General features: G+C 41.0%; 1 protein-coding gene and 1 long non-coding RNA gene across 3 annotated transcripts in view; one reads left to right on the top strand and one right to left on the bottom strand.

Moving 5' to 3' along the window:
• Positions 1 to 20713, bottom strand: part of POU6F2 (POU class 6 homeobox 2) — a 402341-nt gene that overhangs the window by 110973 nt on the left and 270655 nt on the right. For both annotated transcript variants that reach the window (XM_075921733.2, XM_075921734.2), the window contains exon 5: positions 1805 to 2130. In XM_075921733.2, the coding sequence (XP_075777848.2) occupies positions 1805 to 2130 (326 nt within the window). The remainder of the gene's footprint in view (positions 1 to 1804; positions 2131 to 20713) is intronic.
• LOC142826808 (uncharacterized) lies at positions 19313 to 20290 on the top strand. The gene is made up of 2 exons (XR_012901059.2): positions 19313 to 19483; positions 19606 to 20290. It is a non-coding gene; the product is annotated as an uncharacterized LOC142826808 (long non-coding RNA).

The following is a 20713-nucleotide window of genomic DNA, read 5'->3' on the forward strand; positions in this document are numbered from 1 at the left end:
AACTTGCTAATGAAGCCCGGGATTTGAATTTCCCGGGCTTCATTAGCATAAAGCCGGCGCCGCCATTTTTAAAAGCCGGCTAGTGCGAACCCCGTGCCGCGCGGCTACACGCGGCATGGGCTAGATAGTTCGAACTACGTAGCCATTCCGAACTATCTGTAGCCTAATCCGAACTAGCTAGTCCGTGTCGCGTGTAGCCACGTGGCACGGGGTTCGCACTAGCCGGCTTTTAAAAATGGCGGTGCCGGCTTTATGCTAATGAAGCCCGGGAAATTCAAATCCTGGGCTTCATTAGCAAGTTCGGTATGCATACATTACCCCGCTAGTTCGAACTAGCGGGGTAGTGTAGACATACCCTGAGCTCTACAAATGGGAGGGATTTCCAAATAGCAGCAAACTATATATATTACAATGCAATATTTAGGCACATAGGGTTTGTTCCTGCACTATTGAAGTTAGTGTGAGTTCTCGTTCCCCAGAAGGTAAAGATGTAGAGGTCTGTTTAAAATTTTCGCACACACTAGCTGATATTCATACATTTTAAAGGGACCCTTAGATTCTAGTCTGAGCTCCACTATGACACGGTGTATTAAATTTCACCCAGTTGCTCCTATGTAGAGTCCAATAATGAGTTTGGCTAAAGCATCTCTTCTGAAATGGTATCCAAATCTTAATCTGATGACATCAAGAGATGGAGAATCCATCACAACCTTTGGTCAATTGTCCCATTAATTAATTTCCCCTTACCATTAACATTTGTGTCTTATTTCTAATTTGCATGTCTTTGGTTTTAACTCCCAAACATCAATTCTTGTGTCTTTTTATATAGCCCTCTGTCTGCAGTACTGCATATTCATCTTCTAACACTTCTAAAAATGATGCACAATAACACTCTCTATATGATCATTAAGTGCTGTGGGCATGATTCTCCTTTCGCCCTGGTTTAACTCTACTTTATTTAATGGAGTTACACCAATGTACAACCAGAGTAGCTGAGAGAAGGGTGAGGCGCACATAGTCTGTATTAGTAGACACAGTTAGGTCTACCCATGTGTCTAAAAAAGGCATTATGCAAAACAAAAAAAGAGTCACCAGTCACTGTAACTATTATTGCTCCCAGCATTTCAGACATTAACGGTGAGGTGAGTAGTTAAAGATGGAACTAACCTTGGATTTATAGTCTGCCATAGAATTATCAATATTGCTTTAATATAGCTTGTATTTTTTCATAAGACTAACAATAAAATGTGAAGATGAGACAAAGGATATCTTTCATCCCCTCTGCTTCGAAGCTTTTTGGAACTATTGGAATCTAAAGCATGCTGAACAATTATGTTGACAGCACAATTCTTAATGTACAATAATGATTAATTTCAGGAGCATAATAACTAACTGGCTACTTTCAGAAAAATAGCAGATGGTACAATTGGTGGGCCAAATTGATTCCTGATGTAATATCCACAAACCCAGTGGAGTTACACTAGAGGAGAATTTGTCCTGTTCACCTGAGCGCTTATGATGTTTGTTTCTGGAGCAAGAGATAATATTTACCCTTCAGAAGCAAACAGTCTAGGAATTTCACTTGTTCTGTTTCTCCAGTTTCCCAAGTTACAGGCTTTTGGCTTAAAGCAACATGCACAGAAAGGATTGATTCAAATTAGCTGACACTGATCAGCATGTATGCTTAGAACATGCAGGGTTCATTTTATTTTCCCTGCAGTGAATGGATTGCTGCCTTCCAGAGGAGTGAAATTTACTATTTGTTGCTAGAGTCAAGATTTTTACTTGTCAGGGACCATCGTACCTGCAGTGGATTTGGAGAAGTGAGTGGAGATGGAAGGCCATGTCCCGGTGACTGGTTGGGTTTCTGAGGGGAGTTTGAGGACTGCTGGGCTGGCGGTTGTTGGCTCTGGTTCTGGGGCTGTGTTTGGTTCTGCTGTTGTGGCGGCTGTGGCGGCTGCGGCTGCGGTGGTGGCTGCGATTGTTGGGCTTGTTGTGTCTGTTGCACTTGTTGCTGCTGCTGGCTTGTTTGCTGCTGCTGCTGCTGTTGCCCTTGTTGCTGCTGCTGTTGATGCTGGAGCTGTTGAAGATGCTGAAGTTGCTGAAGCTGGGAATTCAGGGATGAGGTAGCTACAAATTAAAAGAAGTAAACCAAATTATACATAATTCAGCTCATGTACTCCAGTGCCGCTTACTAGGTGAATTGGATGAAATGTGGGTCCTTTAAAGGACATGGCAAAACTCCCACTGATTTTAACCTGGCCAGGAATCAGCCTGTTGTGAATAAAGCACAGCAAGCTCCTGCGAGAATCTAACCAATTTCACCAAGAAAACCAACATTCAGTTCTGAGGTGAAATCCTGGCCCCACTGAAGTCATCCATCCATTGAGCCCAGGGTTTCACCCAGTGTGTAGATCTGAGGCCTGATTTTTTTCAGGTTTTTGCTCAGACAAACCAACAATGTAGTCAGTGAGAATATTGCCCGAGTAAGGACCTGAAGGCAGGGCTGATGAGATGCAGTTTCACATACCCCAGTGTGATTTGGTGCCACTACATAGAGAAAGAGAGAGAATCAAGGCGATACCCATAAAGCATGCCCTGAAAAGATGAACAATGACACAACAAAGCTGTAATATTGACAGAGGGTATCTATATGGTAAGTATGAGGAGATAAAACATTAGGTGTGATGTATTTTGTGCCATTCGTAGGTAATAAAAATATACAGTAAAATTCAGTTGGGCCTCTGAGGTTAGAGTCCACCATATCATTCAGTCTGAAAAGCTGTAAAACTCTTGTGAATTACAACTGGCCTGGTCTATACAGCTCCCATCTGCTGGTGGCAAAATTGTCACTTTTTCACTAGCTTGGTGACCACAAGCAAAAGTATCAAAATTGGGGGCTCAGTTCCCGCTGTTGGCACAAAGAAGAGCACAAGGTATCACCTAGTGCCAGCTGGGACACCTTAGTCAAATGGAAATCCAGTGGCAGAGAAGGGAACACTTCATTTGCACTGGGGACTTCATTAGGGGAGGAGAACTGTAAGTTGCAATCAGGGCTTCCCAGAAGCAATGCCAGCAGCAGCTGCCCAGAAGATTCTCTGAATCCGCACATGTCCCAAGTGTCCGTTTACCTATGTTTGGCCACTGCTTTTGTAGCTGTAGTGGCCGGCAGCGGGAACCCACAAGAAAGGAGGTTCTACATGTCATTCAATGCTACAACCCACCTTCCAGAGGGTCTTTTTGCCACCAGGATGCTCCATGACAAAATAACCACAGAGTGAATCAAAGCCTATTATTTAGAAATATAATATACATTTCATGGGAAGAAACATTGTTCAGCTGTAGATCTGTCAGATAAACAAAGTTATTCAGCTTTCTTTTCATGCTGACAGCCTTATTCCCCCTCTCTAGGCAAGTATGCCCTTCAAATGACACAAGTTTTGGAAAGATTTCTGAAGTCATTGCGTTGGCAAAGCATCGTAAAACAAGAAATGAATGAGGAAGAACAGGGAAGAATAGGATGCAAGATGGAGCAGGCAGCTTTTCATCACCCCATGCCTATGGTCATACTCTATCTGCAATAATATAAAATTATTCTTCAATCAACTAAGATAATCAAATGGCAAATGTGTATTTACATGAATTATCACCATGTTTGTATGACTCACCTCAAAAGCAAACTGAAAAGGAAATTAAATTCCAGCTACATCAAGGGAAACTGAGCACTTGGAAAAGGAGTCAGTCACTAACCTAAGTTGCCAGGAAATGATTTCTGAGATAACAGCAAATTCAACACCTGAATTGGATGTAAGATGTGAAAGAGCACGAGTTGAAAAATCTGACTGTAGCTATAGGTACTATAATGATCTAAATATACACTAGTATTTACTTAGATGTCTAAGCCTCTTGTGTAGGGTAACTGCTGAACGAAGCAAGGGATGATGAACAAAACACAGGATATTTGTTGGAAGATGGCACAAATATTAACAAGATGACAGTACTGAGAAGAGCATTGAAAGTGAAGGATATGGAGAAGAAGGAATGCTGCTGCTAAAATACACCTACTACGGGGCTATTAGAGAGAAAAACAAGTACAATGGAAGCTAACCATGACAAAATAAAAATAGAGAGCAACCATCAAATTAAAGGGGTTTACAATACACCAGGCAAGACACATCAACACATCAGGAGTAACTGCCTGCTCCTACCACTTTAGAGGATAACACCATAAGCTTGATGACTCAAGGTCATGAGGGTTATTTAAAAAATTCTAAGATTTTTCTACCTGCAAATGAAAACGAAGAATAGAGAGTACATGTATGTTAGAAGGCAACTCTGATTCCATTATATGCAAATACAGTTAGCACAGGCTGCAATACATACATTTTTATGAGTTGAAGGCACATTTGCTGTAGGGGTAAGCAATCTACACACCAGCCTGTCAATGTGTACAGATTGCTTCCCCCTCCTGGCCACCAGGAGAACCAGAATCAAGGCCCCCACCACACCTTGTCCCTGCCTACCCTTGCTGTAAGCCTCCTGTATGGGAACGGAAGTGGTGGCTACATGGAAGCTGCACACCCCCCTTTCTATGAACTATGATGTACGCAGCCCCTACAGAAGATCAAGGATGCATCTTACATACCCTTAGTCCACAACTTTTCCCTTGAATGACTGTCCTCCCACCCCACATTTTAAAGGTGTATCTGCAAAGCAAATTAATGGTAAAACCAAACTTTTTGGTAATGCATTTGGGAACAAGAAAAGATGAAGATGGTATGAGGGGAATGCTGTGACTGTTCCTCCCACCCATGCTTTATGAAATTGTCTTATGGTTACAAATATGCATAAGTCAGAGATGCTTTGGACAAAATACTTCATGTAACCTATCAATTTTAAGGTCATTTTCTCCTGGATCTGTATTTCTTATTTGTTTATATATCACTCTTGTATGTAAAGTTAGAAATATGGTGTATGGAATGTTTTAGTTTTAAATGTGCAAATGAAAGCCATTAAGGGTGTTTCTGATGCTGAGTGATCAACTTTATGGGTACGTCTAGACTACAGGCTTTTGTCGACATAAGTTTTTTCGACAGTATCTGTCGACAAAACTTCTGTCGACAAAGAGCGTCTAGACTACATTCAGTTCTGTCGACAAAGCAAGCTGCTTTGTCGACAAAACCCTGTAGTCTAGACACAACCCTACATGCAGTAATACCTTCTGTCAACAGAACTCTGTCGACAAAAGGCGTTATGCCTCGTAAAATGAGGTTTAGCAGTGTCGACAAAACTCAGCGGTAGTGTAGACGCAGGTATAGTTTTGTCGACAAAAGTCCACTTTTGTCGACAAAACTCTGTACTGTAGACACACCCTATGACTTGAGAACAGCCTCCTTTTTCCTTTAAGTCTAAGAGATTGTTGGTTTTAGGAAGACATGTGGCCACCCCACCAGGCAGGGTCTGACCAGGTAATTTTCCGTGGAAGGAGTGAATGTGGAAACAAGGAATTCTCGCCCAAAAGGAAGTCTATTTAAGATGCAAAGTCTTCTGTTTCTTTATCTTTGGCTGGCATGATACACCCAAGAAAATAGCCAACGACCCCAGGGAGAAAAGATGTTCCTTGTCTTGTAGGTTTAGCCAAAATAAGAACAGTTCTAGGGTAAGTTTGCAATAAGTTTTAGTGTGTTAGAACTAGTTATGTGGTTTTTATTTTACATTTGTAATTTACTTTGCTGTCAAGTTTTCACTTGCAACCACTTAAATCCTACTGTTTGTACTTAATAATATTACTTTCATTTACTATCAAGCCTAGTGTAAATAAGTGTTACCTGGGGGAGAAATCACCATATACATCTTTCTTTCATTGTGTAAAACTCTCACACAGTGAAAGACGGATTTATTTGGGGTTTTGATCCCATTGGAGGGGGGGGGGGTTCTGAATTCTCCTTAGAGCAGAAGTAATTCAGTGTGTGCATTGCTCTCGGGTTGTGATGTGCTGGGTGGAGCGGGAAAGTGGCAGAAGTCTCAGCTCTGTGCCTTGTCTGGGGGAGACCAGAAGATCTGGCCCAGCAGGACACAGTGGTTAGGAGCCCCAAAAAACTAGCAAGTGAGTGTCAGCAGCTTTGTCAGCACATTAGGAAGCAGCCCCAAGAGGGGCTGAGTCTTCTGTGATCGCATCCCATCACAGGAGGCTTCATATGTTTCTGACCATATGACTGTAGAACAACAGAGCTGTCCTAAATTTGTGCTGGTGGTTGCTTTATGGTTCAATTTAAAGTGTGGAAAATACAGCATTGAAGGAAAGACACATTGTTAAAGTTAAAAGTGGAATTGCCCGAAGGTCTTAAATAGTCACCTGGCAGGACAGGGAAGAAAAGAAAGAAAACAAAGAAGTGAAGATGTTCATCATAATAAAACAAATGAGGGGGAAGGTTCAGTTCTGGGCCCAAATTACAGGGATATGTCTGTGAATGAGTAATACAAAACAACTGGAATACTAATATTTTAATAAATATTAATACTAAACTTTTTTTTCACAGATCATATTATTTCCTTTCAAAATGCTTCTTTTAATGAAATGTTCCTTGTCGCCAGTGATAGAAGCACAACTGAAGTAACAGCACATGCTCTAGGGAAACAGATAATGGAACTAATGTTAAAACTGTTTGCTTAAACCTAGGAGAGTGACACCTGAAGAGGTAGCATTTCTTTAAATCTATGAATCTTCTTGAAAGAAATAGATTGTTTGCAACTGAATCAGTGACTTGAAACCCTGCAAAGAAATAATTTAATTTGATGGAATGGCTAATCAAGCAGCTTATGTCTTCCTATTCTTATCACTTCCATTAACAAGTTATGCATTAGGCTAGCTTCAGCACAGTACTGTTCGTAGATCTTCTTTAAAGTCTTTTCTTGATGGCATACTCTACAAAACAGTAACATTTATTTTTTTCTGCTTTACAAACATCTCTACCTTCATGTTCTTCCTTTTCCATATCCCAAATAATACAGTGCTGTGATGGGGTGGCGGAGGCTGACGGGGCAAGCCCCGCACCCAGCACCGAAGTGACACTTGGCCCCAGTGCCGCAGGACAGAAGCGGTTGTGCTGAGAGTGCTTGGCAGTCACGGCGCGCGCATGCGCAGAGATTCCCCAGGGAGAGGGCGCCAGCTTTGAAAAGAGGCGGAGTGGACCCCAGAGGGGCTGGCGAGAGTGGGAGGACATGATGGAGGGAGTGTCGGGGGAGGAAAGCCAGGCAGCGCGACCGACGAAGAGAGCAGAGCCCTGGTGGAGGCAGGACTGCCCACCTAGAGGGAAGGAAGCAGCCCAGGACGGGACAGAGAGAAGTCCTCGGGCCGGTGAGTTGTGGTACGGCCCCACTGGCCGAACAGGTTACTGGAATACCTGTTCTCAGGGTCCTGGGCTGAGACCTGGAGTGAGGGAGGGCCCAGGTTTCCCTTCCCTCTTGGCATGCGAGGGACCTTGATGAACTAAAAGAACGCGAAAGGACTGGTGGAAAGTACAGAGAAGTAGGGGTGCACGGTATAGACTGGGGCTCTTGGGATGAGATATAGTCCTCCAGAGTACGGGATGGTCATAAACTAGAACAAGCCCATAAAACCAACCAAATCCCCCTCTTGTCTTATACCTTGTATCTTAGGGCCAAATTCTGATACCTTTATTCATGGGGGATGGCACCATACTGGAGAAGAATGTCTAGTGTTTAGAGTCCGTGTCTGATTTTAGGAGACGCAGATTCAATACCCTGCGCCACCACAACTGAGGCAAGTCATTGGGCTTGTGTACAGTCTGCAGAAGATCAATAATGCCACAGTGAATCTTCCAGGGTTCAAATTTGTGGGTTTAGTGAAGATCTGCTAATTTGAACTGAGAGGGTGCTCCCATCGGTGCTGGAAGTCCTGCTCCTCATGAGGAGTAAGGGAAATCAACAGGAGAGTTTGCTCCCATTGCCCTCCTGCTATGTGGACGGCACAAAAACATTATTTAAGGAAAGTCCACTCCAGCTACATAATTAACGTAGTTGGATTGCGTATCCTAAGTCAACTTTTCCCTTTAGTATAGACCAGGCCTATGTCTCTGTGAGACAGTCTCCTAGCTATAAAATGGCACAATAGCACTTCTCTGCCTCACAGGGATGCTAAGGAGACTGAGGCACTCAGATCCTCTGGTAATGATAACCACATAAATACCTATGATGGATAATCTGTGATACTTCCATAGAGTCTGACTCTTTATTTACCCTGGGAATGGAAGTAGTGAAAACAAGTGGAGATGGAGGGGGCAGTAGGCTTGCACTCTCTTTCCCTACCGGCAGGCTGGCTACGTCTAGACTGGCCACAAATTCCGGAAAAGGGATGCAAATCAGATAAGTCAGCATAGGGAAATCCGCGGGGGATTTAAATATCCCCCGCGGATTTAAATAAACATGTCCGCCGCTTTTTTTCCGGCTTGGGGAAAAGCCGGAAAAAAAGCGTCTAGACTGGCGCGATCCTCCGGAATAAAGCCCTTTTCCGGAGGATCTCTTATTCCTACCTAAAGGAATAAGGTAGGAATAAGAGATCCTCCAGAAAAGGGCTTTATTCCGGAGGATCGCGCCAGTCTAGACGCTTTTTTTCCGGCTTTTCCCCAAGCCGGAGAAAAAGCGGCGGACATGTTTATTTAAATCCGCGGGGGATATTTAAATCCCCCGCGGATTTCCCTATGCTGACTTACCTGATTTGCATCCCTTTTCTGGAATTTGTGGCCAGTCTAGATGTAGCCGCTGAGTGATTAGGATTAATTAGGCAGGTAGAGTCTTGAGAACATGAGTGGATGTGACATTGACTTGAAGGTTTTTTTTCAGGTCCACCTGAAACTGAGAAAGATTGAGTTAATATTGGGGTTTACCTGCTGACACTTTTTAGTCAGCAGGCTCTTGACTAGCGAAGGTCTGGATTCAGAACTGGTCAACATGCTTGTCATTCAACAGTAGAATGGAAGCCCATTTGTCCTTGCTGGGTACCGGAGCTGGTTAGAGAGGGAGATGGCTTTTCAGACAAGTGATTCATCCATTGCCTGCCATCTCACTAGCTATTCAGATAAATTCCTGTCTGTTTGGAAGAGTTCTGATCAAATTATTTCTGATAACACTTAATGTCCTTCTAAGTTATACATTATGTTGAAGAAGTAAATGTAAGGATTTTGGTTTTCTTAATGTGATGATGATAAACAACTTTTCCGCTAACAAACAGATGTGGGATTGGAGGAAGGACTCTTGGAAAAAGACATTGCTCTTGTACCATCTGAAATTCCATGAGGCTCCAACCTCTGAAAAAAGTGACAAATGTCAGAGAGCTATACAAGTCATAAAAGCTAAGGAGCATAAACAAACTACATGAATTAACTGAAAACACAACAAATCCCCCTGTTTATACTACAGATGCAGCTTGTGAGAGGTAGTATGATGAGGAGTAAGCATGGGTCTGGATGCCAGGGCCAGCCCTCACTCTGACAGCAGACTCACTATGTGGCTGTGGGTAAGCTGCTCAGGATACATCTCTCTATACTGCAAACCCTTCCGCTCCCTCATGGTAGTGAGTCTCAGAGCCTTGGTCAATGGACTTGGGATCACACTATATGGGGCTAAAAATAGCAGTGCAGGCATTTCCACTTGGGCTGGCATCTGGGTTCAGAAATCGGGCCACAGGGGAGGATCTCAGAGTCTGGGTTTGAGCTCAAGTGGGAAAAGTTTACACTGCTATTTTTAGCCCTGTAGTAAAGTCCTGCAACCCAAGTCAGTTAACCTGGGCTTCGGGTTTTTTGTATTGTAGACATATAGCCAGAGATCTCTACACTGCCCACTAAGCTGCCCCTCTATAAGACATATAAAACATAACATATATTCACCTACCTCACAGGAATCTTATGATGATTTTGTGACTAATTAGAACTTTGACATTAAGTGTGAAAAATGAATTGATTTCTCCATAACTGTGTATTTTATCAAGATAAAAAAAATTAAACCTCTGCAAAAAGTATCCTGAAGAAGATCCCTCTTTTCTATCATTCACTAAAGAAAGAGTAAAATGCATTGTTTTAAGGAAGCAATGTGGTTGTTTTAAGGAAGCATTTTCCAGATTGCATCTAAACTGTAAACAAGGAGGAAGAAAACTCATGGGAACTGGATAGCATTTCAAATTCTGTTAGTGAAAAATGTGTATTGAATAGATGCTATGTACGAATCCTGAGGAATCTGTTCCAACCCTTTAGGAAAAGGAAGCTGGTAACATGGTTATAGACAAAAAGAAACAAGAAACAAGCCGGCTTTCAAACATGAGTCTCTCCTCTGTGAGTACAATATGACCATGTTATACTACAAACTAGTTATGAATGTGTAAGATACAACTGCAGCTACCCTAGTGAGGCACTGGTGTGTGTAGCAATTATGGATCCTTAATTGTTGCTGTGCTGTGTTAAATTTCCTGAAGGCTGGTCCCACATTTCGGTGATCACTACTTTATACAAAAAGCTAACACAAAAACTCTGCAGGGTAGAAAAACATTCAGAAACAGACTTGTACCTATTTGGCACAGCTCAAAGTGAGGGGTGCTGTGGAACCAGGCTGTGCTAGAGGGAGCATCCCAGTTTTGCCTTTCCGATCTCTTCAGTGCCCTGTCTAGTGGAGGTGCTGGTTCCACACTAGTGCAGAGAGCAGGGAGAGGTCATGGGCTAGGCTTCTCCATGCCTCTCCCTGTTCCCTTTTGGCCAACATAATTTACCTGTCCCATATACTGTTCACATAAGGTGGGGATTGGAGAAGGCCCCTTTCATGCGTATCCACCTCTCAGTTCATCCAAATGTAGGAAATTGTCAGGTGATTTTAGTAATTCAAGGTGATGCAATGGGCCCAATTCACCCCTGATGTATCTATGCCAATGGCAACAGATTTACACTAGGGATTCATTCTGTTCCATGAGTGTAAAGGACAGCCCTCAGTGCTGCCTGGACCATGATATCCCTCCTGTCCCCAGCGCTGACCACAGCATGCTGCGCAGTGCTCCAGCAGCGATTTAAAGAGGCTTGCCACCACCGTCACTACTCCAGGCCCTGCTCCTTTTGCCCCCCCCCCCACACTGGCGGGCCTGGATGAATTCCATATATTGTCTTATTCTGTTTGATTGGAGAGCGAGAGTAAAAAGGGACTGTTGGAGTTTGAAGGAATACTTCATAGTTACTTTTCCCTAAAGCCTCATATTTGCATAATTGCACAGATGTTATACATTGCCTTGATGTGATGTACAATTGACTAAAATGTAATGTGATGTACAATGGACAAAAATAATCATACATTATATCTTTTCCTATTTGACTGAGCACAGAGCTTGGCTCTAGTTGCTTTTAGAGCCTAATGTCTTTTTCCATGTCCCACTTGGAGAATGGAGTTATATTGCCTGAAACGAAAAAGTGTAATGAACTTAAGCATTTGGGCTTGCATCCGAGTTGCCGTAGCCTGCTTTTTCTGTGTGTTTTTTTTTAATGAGGCATATCTTCTTCTTTGAACAGATTTCTAAAGATTGCATTTCTAAAGATTCACAGACTAAATAGTCTAATGCAGGTCTGAGTTTATGCTATCTTCTATTAGGTAATGAGGGGCATGTTAGCCATCTACCCACTACATTTTATGCATATGCTTGAATTTTTCTTTTGAGGGAGAAGTAAAGGTTGTTTTATATATGCTAGCATCTAGTAAGGGAATAAGGAAAGGGTGGCATGTAATGGTTTATAGGATTAGTAATAGAATACAGAACATATTGCTTCTAAATAACTAGTTCAAATCCAGTCTGGGTTGAAACAGGGAACAAAAATCATTGAAGGAGGTAGAGTGCCTTACATGAATTGGACACTGCCTTGTATATATACTGTTTACATTTGGAATAATGCCACTAGATAGCTGTTACATAATGTATTAACAGCCTCAAAAGTATTAAGAGTCAATGTCATAAAAAACACCATCATAGGTGTCACCAGTTGACACCATGATTTGCAGTTTTAGCCAAGAGGCTACAGAATGAAAGAAAAAGGAGACCAAGTCATCGGCTCATGCCTAAAGATGAACCCTCAAGGTAAGGGCAGGGCAGGGGGGAATGCTTGCTTTGCTGATGCTCTCATTGAACCAACTCTGCAGATATGCAGAGGGTTTCACTTTCTACCGTTGTCAAATCCAGGATCTTTCAAGAGCACTAAATTCACTTTAAAGAATATAGGCAATAAAAAGGAAGTATTACAGAGAAAACCATCATAATTTATCAAGTGCCTGTGATGTCTCAGTATTTTGATGTATACTGGAACTTCCCTTAAAAATGAACACTGTATTAAATAAACCTGACATTTGTCCGCCACCAAATTTTAAGATGTACAATAATACAATGCAATCATCAAAAAAGTTCTTCATGGGAGGCGTGACTAGGCAGTAGGGCAAATGCTGTTGGAATAGGTCCTGCTTGGAGATAATCCAGAAGCTATTTTCTCCTGGTTTATGATAATGTTTTGTGAGTAAAGTTCCTTGAGAACTGAAAGTAAAGTTCCTTGAGAACTATTTTAAAAATTGCATTAACCTATTTAAAATGCCCAAAGGCAAGAATGAACTGGAGAAATTAAGATTTTAATAAGCCATTTGCTTCCTTGGCTCAAATCAAAGTTCAGGCATCATGGGGTGCCTGAAACATCATTCTGAATACTGGTATCACCAAGGCAATAAGGATCAATCAGAGAATCATCTTGGGACTTTCATTCGATGATAAAACAATTAAAACCCCTCTAACATTGTTGGAGGGCTATCCAGGGCTGACCAAGGAGATAGACTTGGTTTCAAGCACAGACAGAAAACAACACCTAGATCTGGTAGGATCCAGAGTTTGTGAACATGAAAAATCTTTTGTGAAAATGTAGGCTTCTGACAGTCATCAGCTCCAGATGTTTCAGGGAAAGAAAGGTTCAAGAAACCCTGCAGTGGCAGCGTGTATGAGTACGTGCAGTGAAGAGCAGGATGCATCCGCCATGCAGAACGTAGCTGCTTTGGCCAGAGAAAGTTCTGGCAGGAGAGAGGCAGTGGGGAAAGGCTCCAGCATTGGGGAGGCAGTGGGACAATATAAAAATAGAAGTATAGCTGGTCACAAAGAGAGGCATTCAGGGCACATACCCTAAGGTTCTGGCATATCTATATTCTATACCCCTACATTGTGACTCACCATGGATACTACTATTCATTTCTGTGCTAGGAGAACACATTGTCTCTGTACTCTACACACCACCCTAATAGCTTATTAGGGATCAGGCTGAGATCTTCTGGAGGAGCAGATTACTACACATCTGCCAACTGCAGGATTTCCTGAACCCTTCCCTGAAACATCTGGAGCTGGCTACTATCAGAGACAAGCCACTGGATTAGATGGACCTTGGGTTTAATTGAGTATAGCAATGCCTATGGCCCTACGGGTAGTTTTGTCTTTGCTGTGAAATTGCAAATTGCTCAGTCATTGGACTCATTTATTTTGGAAGACAGGGTATTGATATGAAATAAATTAAGTTTGAAAAAAACATTTTGCTGATTAGATAATGATGATGATGGCTCCTAACAGACTTCCTGATGAGTGAGCAGCACATGCATGCAAAGTGTGTACTCCTTTTAATACCATTGCTTGTAGTTTATAAGTTTTGTTCCTTGCCTGTTCCATGTTATAATGCTGATGGGAACTTGACATATAAATTCCCATGGGATTTACAAAGACTACAGGCCAGACTATGCCTTGAATGTACTGGTTTGTGGTGGATGCAGTACAGTGCCATACCATATCATGGGGATCCTGAGAAGGATTTGAGCTCCAGGAAATGCAGAAGAGGCTCTATAGTTTCATGGGTGCCTAGCTATTTCCACTGGTAGGAGCAGTAGAAAAAGTATTGGCACAAGAGCCTTGGCAAGAGGAACTCATTGAGCTGTCTGGGAATTCCAAAAGAGGATTTTGCATTCTTTTAGGCGGTATTTCTGCAACTGTGAGTTCTATACTTGTCTATGGTACATGGGTCTCCAGACAAAGAAATATTTATCCAGGTGCACTTGTAGTATTGCTTCTTTTGAACATCAGAAATTATTAGAAGTCTCTTCAAAGAGAGTCTTTGAAGTGAATCATGTTTCCTTAACTAAAAGTGAAGTTACCGTAAGTAAAACATACTGTTTTGTACTATACAATGGAACACTAGATCAAAGTGTTTGGGGGGTTTAAAAGGTTGGCCTTGAAGCTTAGCTAGTGGAAGAGTCCTGAGAATGACAAAGGAAGGTATCACTTCCCACCAGACTTGACCAAGATATGTAGCAGAGGCTACTATGCCTCAGAGATGATTTGGTATGATAAGCTGCTTTTATCTAACAGATTTTCATTATATCTGTGTTCTCTGTCACTTCCTATTGTCAATGCAGGAAGCTTCTGAAAGCAAGAAATACTTAAGTATGTGGATCTTTGTTTAAATATGTGCACTGTCACTGGTTTTCCTTCTTTCTGTATACATTAAGTCTCTTTAAAATAAATTATAAAATCTTCAAAAGCAGGAATTGGCTCTGATTAGAAGGTTGTACAGTGCCTAGAATGACAGGGTACTAAGTCAGCAGCATCAGGACCCCCAGATGCTACTGTGATACAAATATATAAATAATCATGTTTTAATATGGAGTGGCTAGACTTGATGGTACTATATGCTCTGATGCATCTACTGAGACACTGTCTGTGCTGATTTTGTCTTGCCAAATAGTTAGGAGACCTGAGACATCTACATGTATGTATTCAGAACTCTTCAAGTTTCAAAAATCTGGGAACTGAATTTCAAGGTGCAAATTTAAGTGGCTAGCGAAGTAGGCTTAACAATGATGAGTGCAAGTCATTGAAAAAGGGAAGGCAAGAAAATGTATCTAACAAGAACAAGAAAAACATTGGTCCGTAAGTGCTTCCATTCTCTCTCTCTCTGTCTGACAGTCAGTTTGTTCAAGAACTACTCCTAAATGGTAAGAGCTAGGGCCACCAAATTTGGTAGGCAGCTTCCTTTTTTTCTAACTTAAAGCAAGGTCAGCATTTGGTTGTGCTAAGAAAGCAGGAAGTGCCAAGTAAAGGACTGTTTCCATAACATGCAAAGGGAGGGGCTGCTGTTCAGAGGGATGTGATATGAAAGTGTCCACTGGGTGCAGCCATCATCTTGCCTGCCAGCACACCAGTAAGTAGTTCTTCAACCCCAAACCTTCCCCCACTTCCCCATCCACAGCATGGGGGGGGAGGGGGGAGGAAAAAAGACCCTGGTGTATAGGGGGCTGGAAGGAAGGGGACCTTGGCAGCCAGAGAGGCTGGCGGGGGGGGGGAGGGGAAGGAAAGGGGCCCTTGGAAGCTGGGGCAGAGAGGAACTGTGGGAAAGAACAGACCCATGCCAGATGGGACCCCCTGCTCTGAGTCCCTCCTCACCCACCAACCCTCACTCTGCTAGGGCAGTCATCAGTAAAGGTGGTCACAACTGATATTATTACGCACGTAATTACTTAGTCCTTTGTTTGGATTGGAACAGTTCTAGTTCTTTTTGCTTGTCTATGATCAGCTTTGGGATGGAAGTTGAAGATGCTGGCCGCATTTTGCCTAGTCCTCTCACAGGTGCATAGTGGGTGAGTGGCCCACTGGTGGCAGGATGTTGGGGGCAGTGACCCCCGGTGTAGCCTGCAGAAGGACACAGTTCTAGTCTTCCTGCACCTGTCTGTCTGCTGGAGGTACATGGTGTCCAATGCACCTGACTATGGCATATAGAGAAGAGAAGCCTGCTCCTCATAAAGGAGTATAGTAGAAGGCATGGTCCCTTTTGTGCACTAGGAAGTTAATGGATATGTTCTGCCTCCAAGTGCTCCCCCTAGACAGTGTTCTATACTACCCCTCTCTGAACTGTGCCCAACAGACACAGAAAACAGGACTATGTAGCACTTTAAAGACTAACAAGATGGTTTATTAGGTGATGAGCTTTCGTGGGCCAGACCCACTTCCTCAGATCAAATAGTGGAAGAAAATAGTCACAACCATATATACCAAAAAATGAACACATATGGCGTGGGGTGTGCCCCCTTTATTTTGTTCAACCTTCCTTCTCATTATAAGATTAGAATGTGCAGAATGGCTGCTGCCTTTGTCTACATACTCACTGCAATACTTAATTTATTGCTTTGTAAACTCTGTCAGGATTAGAACTAGACAAAGATTTGTTGTGAAAAATGTGAAAATATAACACCGATTTCACTGTACATTTAAAAACAATTACAAATTTAAATAAAACCTGAACTGTTTGTTCCAAATTTTCAAAAGGAAGCGTTTTTTAAAATCTCCTGTAATTGTATTAAAAATGCAACATGACAAAAAATTGACATCTTTATCATACATATTGATTTTGTTGAAACAAAACATTGTGTTCAACTTGAACCAATTTTTTTTCTATTTGATTTGCTGAAAATTCTGAAAACAAACATTTTTCATTTAATCTGAATTGGAATGAACTGGAAAATCTATTTTTTGCCTAGCTCTAATCAAGATTCATAGGGTATGTCTACACATCAAAGCTATTTCAGGATAACAGAGGTATCCCAAAATATCTATCCCTTGTCTTTTGAATGCGTCTGCTATTCCAAAATATAGCGGATGCGCTATTTCAGCATCCCGGTAACCTTCATTCCACGAGGGCTAAGGGATGTCTCGAAATAGCACTTAATTTCAAAATAAACTCAAAATAAGGTACACAATTTGCATAGTGCAAATTGCATATATTATTTTGAGTTTACAGTGCAGTGTAGACATAGCTATAGTGTATAAAATTTAACAGTGGGTGTTATTCCATATGTTTTATCTTCCAAGTATATCACAAAAAAGCAATGAGGAATTTGGATGAACAGAAAGACATTACATGCAGTTAAATCTTCTCTCTGCAGTGAATCTAAAAACTTCTTCCACAACAACTTATTAATCATTTTTAAATAAAAAGGGCTGAACAAATATTTTAATAAGAGATTTCAATTAATAATGTATTAATTTGTGTAGACCATTTATGTTAGGGAAAAAATTCAAACACAAACAAATGTCAGGCTTGCATATTGACTCATTATTACTGTACAATGTATTAATTCAGGTGGTTAGTTTTTTACTCTGCATAGATGCTGAGAGGTACCTTATTATGCAAATCAATGGGACTACTTGTGGAAGATAGAACCTCTTAATGTGAGGGAGGCAAAATTGAGTCCTATAGCAATGATGCTCCAAGGACCTCAGAGGGAGTTAATCCTTAATGCACTCCTTGAGGCCATATTGGCTTAATTTTAATAGGATAATAAAGGATGGTTTTAATTAAATATGTAGACAGTACCTGCTGTATGTGCTTTGCCAATTACTGAGTGCTAGCTGCAGTTTGAAAATATTCTTCTCATTGCTGTGTCACTTGTGAGTAGCCTCTATCTCTCCCTCTTCAACAAACTGCCCACACATGTGCACACATATACACACATATATACACAGACATATATCTATAATCCATGGATTTATTAGCAGCCATAGTGTGTACGTGGAAATATATTACAGCTGCTAATAAATATTAAAAAGTTTGTTTTGGTCCATCTGAAATTAATATTACCAATCTATTACGTGAATGCAGTCCTTTTCATATACAAGTCCTATAGAATTTAATAAAGGTGAAACCATTACAAACTTAATAGTCTGTAGAAATTACTTTTAGAATTTATAAAATTGAAAAGAAAAATGAAGCAGGTCTATAGTTTTTTGGCTGTCTTACAGAGGCATATTAGCAGACATATATGTAAATCCTGTAGAGTGTTTCAAAGATCCTATACAAAAGTTAATATTTTCTATTCTTTAGGAATTTTCCAAAAGCAAGGTTAAAATTTAACTTTTTTGTAGACAGTTTAGTTTTTTTGATGATTACTAAAATGGTGTTTGTGGTTGAAAGAAGCTACTAATGTTTTTTTAGTTGGGTGCTGTTAGTTTGGGGAAAATCTCTTCTGGAGTTTCCCCACCTGTAAAAGTGGGAATGGTTATTTACATTAGAAAAAGATTGGAGAAGCACTGATGAAAAAAGGCTATGTAAATATTCGAGAGTCACTATTATTATTATCCTGGTTTAGAATGAAAATACTTTCTGTATCAAAATGGAGTTTATTTAAATGAAAGACCCTGGCTGCTACATAATAATAAAAAAAAAAAAAAAAAAAAAAAAAAAAAAAAAGGATTTTTACAAACAAATTTTGACTTGGATACAAGACAATTTTACATCATGTCTTGATTTGTTTATATTAACTTTTTAAATTAAAAATTAAAGGTATAAACTGTGTTTCAAACCATATGAACTATGAAGGAAGCAAAACCAGGAGCACATGCAGAAATCTGACACCACTACATCATATTTGTTTTGCCAAGTTTTAACTAAATAGATTACAAAAATTTCCCTTCAGTTGCCAAGCATTTCTCTTTACTCTGCTGATTTTAATAGCCTACACAGAAGCCTGGAAAGGAACATTTCTTCCTTTGTAAATTTTAAACTTTTCCATTTGGCAACCTTTGGGTTTTTTCTTCTGGTATGCTTTCAGTGAAGCTGAACTTAATATGGCTTTCTTTGGTTTTGTATAGAAGCACCATAGAGCAAGCTGAGCTTGCTCTCTTTTTGGTATAAAGCCAGGGCTTGACTCCAAGTGTCTTCTTTTACTTCCCTCCTTGGAGCTCATTGTGAGCTGGAGTATTCTATAGAATATCCTGCAGGAGTGGCCCTTCCAGAAAGTCTCAGCTCTCTGGAGGAAGAGTGCTAGCAGCAAAAGTAATGCTGAACTACCCCTCACACAGAGGATATAAGTCCCTACAACCCATTGTAATAATCGTTGCACATGTAAGATATCATTGAGTAATAAATAATTTCCAGGTCAGTAATGTCCTTATAAAATATGTGTGGCAAAATCATATGTGAAATGATCACAGTACCTGGTATGATGCTATTAGCACATGTTCCAAACCCCACAGCTGTGTCCAGGTAGAAGTTGCCAGATAAATCTGTCCTAAAGAAAGGAATGCATGCTTGCCTCTATTTGCATTGAAGCAGTAAAAAGAGTCATCAAGCAGGATGGGAAAATAAAATAAGTTCAAACAGGTGAATAAAACCATTACAGGTGTGGAAGCTCGTTATCTTCCACACAGGATATCCTGTCGTATAGACTTTGTGCCTCCTGGATCTCAGCTGGAAATGTTTTTTCAAGGGGAGGTCTGAAACTATAAAAAGAAGGGGCAAACACCCCAAAACACTTTCTTTTTCCCTGCCATCAAATTCTCTGTACTTAAGTTAACAAAGGAAACAACTGTTGGACTCTGGAAAAGGGATTCTGACCAGAAGAGTTTGGTCAGTAACCTTGTTGGAAGCATATGGTGAGAAACATTGCTTAGATGTAAATATAGCTTAAGAAAGGTGCACTAGAAAGCAGTTTATCTTTATTTTTCTTGTAACCATTTCTGACTTTTATGCCTGTTTACTTGTACTTACTATTCAGGACTGGCTTGAGCAATAAAGACATTCACTTCTGGGGGAAAATTCAGCCCTGGGAGTGTGTTGGGGTCACCTTCCTATACAACAAGGCTGATGAGAGCCAGCCTACAACTGGAGGCTGCAGTTACACAAACACATCTGGGAATGACCTACATGCTGATGGCTGTTTTTGAGCAGTTCTGGTTGGAAGCTACAGCAGCAAGACATTGCAAGAATCCCAGGGCACAAGTGACACAGCTCTCCAGTGGTCAGGATTGTCTCCTCATATGTCACTGCTCCCTTCACTGATCAGCTTTACAAAAAGGTGGCTTCTTTACAACCTAGACAGTCACAATCATGCCAGTGGTTATTGACTCTATGAGCACATGAACAAGAGTATTAATGTGAATACGCACTTGCTCAAATATTTGTGTTCATAAAGTGTGGTTTATGTGACTACCTGAGAACACCATAGTGTCTAATATCACTGATTTGAATTCACTAGTTTTAGTCTTAGGATTTTGTCAGTATTTACCCAGTGCACTGAAGACTCACATCAATGGTAAGCTGTTAAATGCTTATAAGATCAGATCCATACTTCAAGCCGGGCAGGGGTTCTTAAACATTCATAGTGTGGAATTCAGTTTAATGTAAAGATTGTCTTATATGTACTTCAGTGTCCTGTGAACCAAATGACCCCTGATTCACAAGTGTGAAACATTCTACAGGAAACAGCAGCACCTGAGACTATATTAGGGGGAAAAAAAGGATTTTAAACAGTTGCAGAAGTTTAAATGCAGTTTAGCAGCTGGAAATAGAGTGGAAGAGGCAGGAACACATGGCCAGCCAGCCAGCTTCTCTGCAGATAAACTAATAAGTCCATTCATCACCAATTTCTATGAGTTAACAAATGACCTTAGCTTTACAAGTTTATACTGCCTACTATCCTGTTGCCAGGATCATTACTTGTTTAACAGGTACTAATGATGTTAAAATGTAATTATTTTGCTCATCATATAGTCGATACAATTTGTATCAACTATATGATTAACTGATAAGCGCCTCTGCAGAGCCGCAGCGGGGGTAGTTCCACAACAGCCAACTCGAGCTGGGACTGAGGAACCCTGGCTCAT

This window comes from Pelodiscus sinensis, chromosome 2 (genome assembly GCF_052426305.1).
Source record: "Pelodiscus sinensis isolate ZL-2025 chromosome 2, ASM5242630v1, whole genome shotgun sequence".
Classification (NCBI taxonomy): domain Eukaryota; kingdom Metazoa; phylum Chordata; order Testudines; family Trionychidae; genus Pelodiscus; species Pelodiscus sinensis.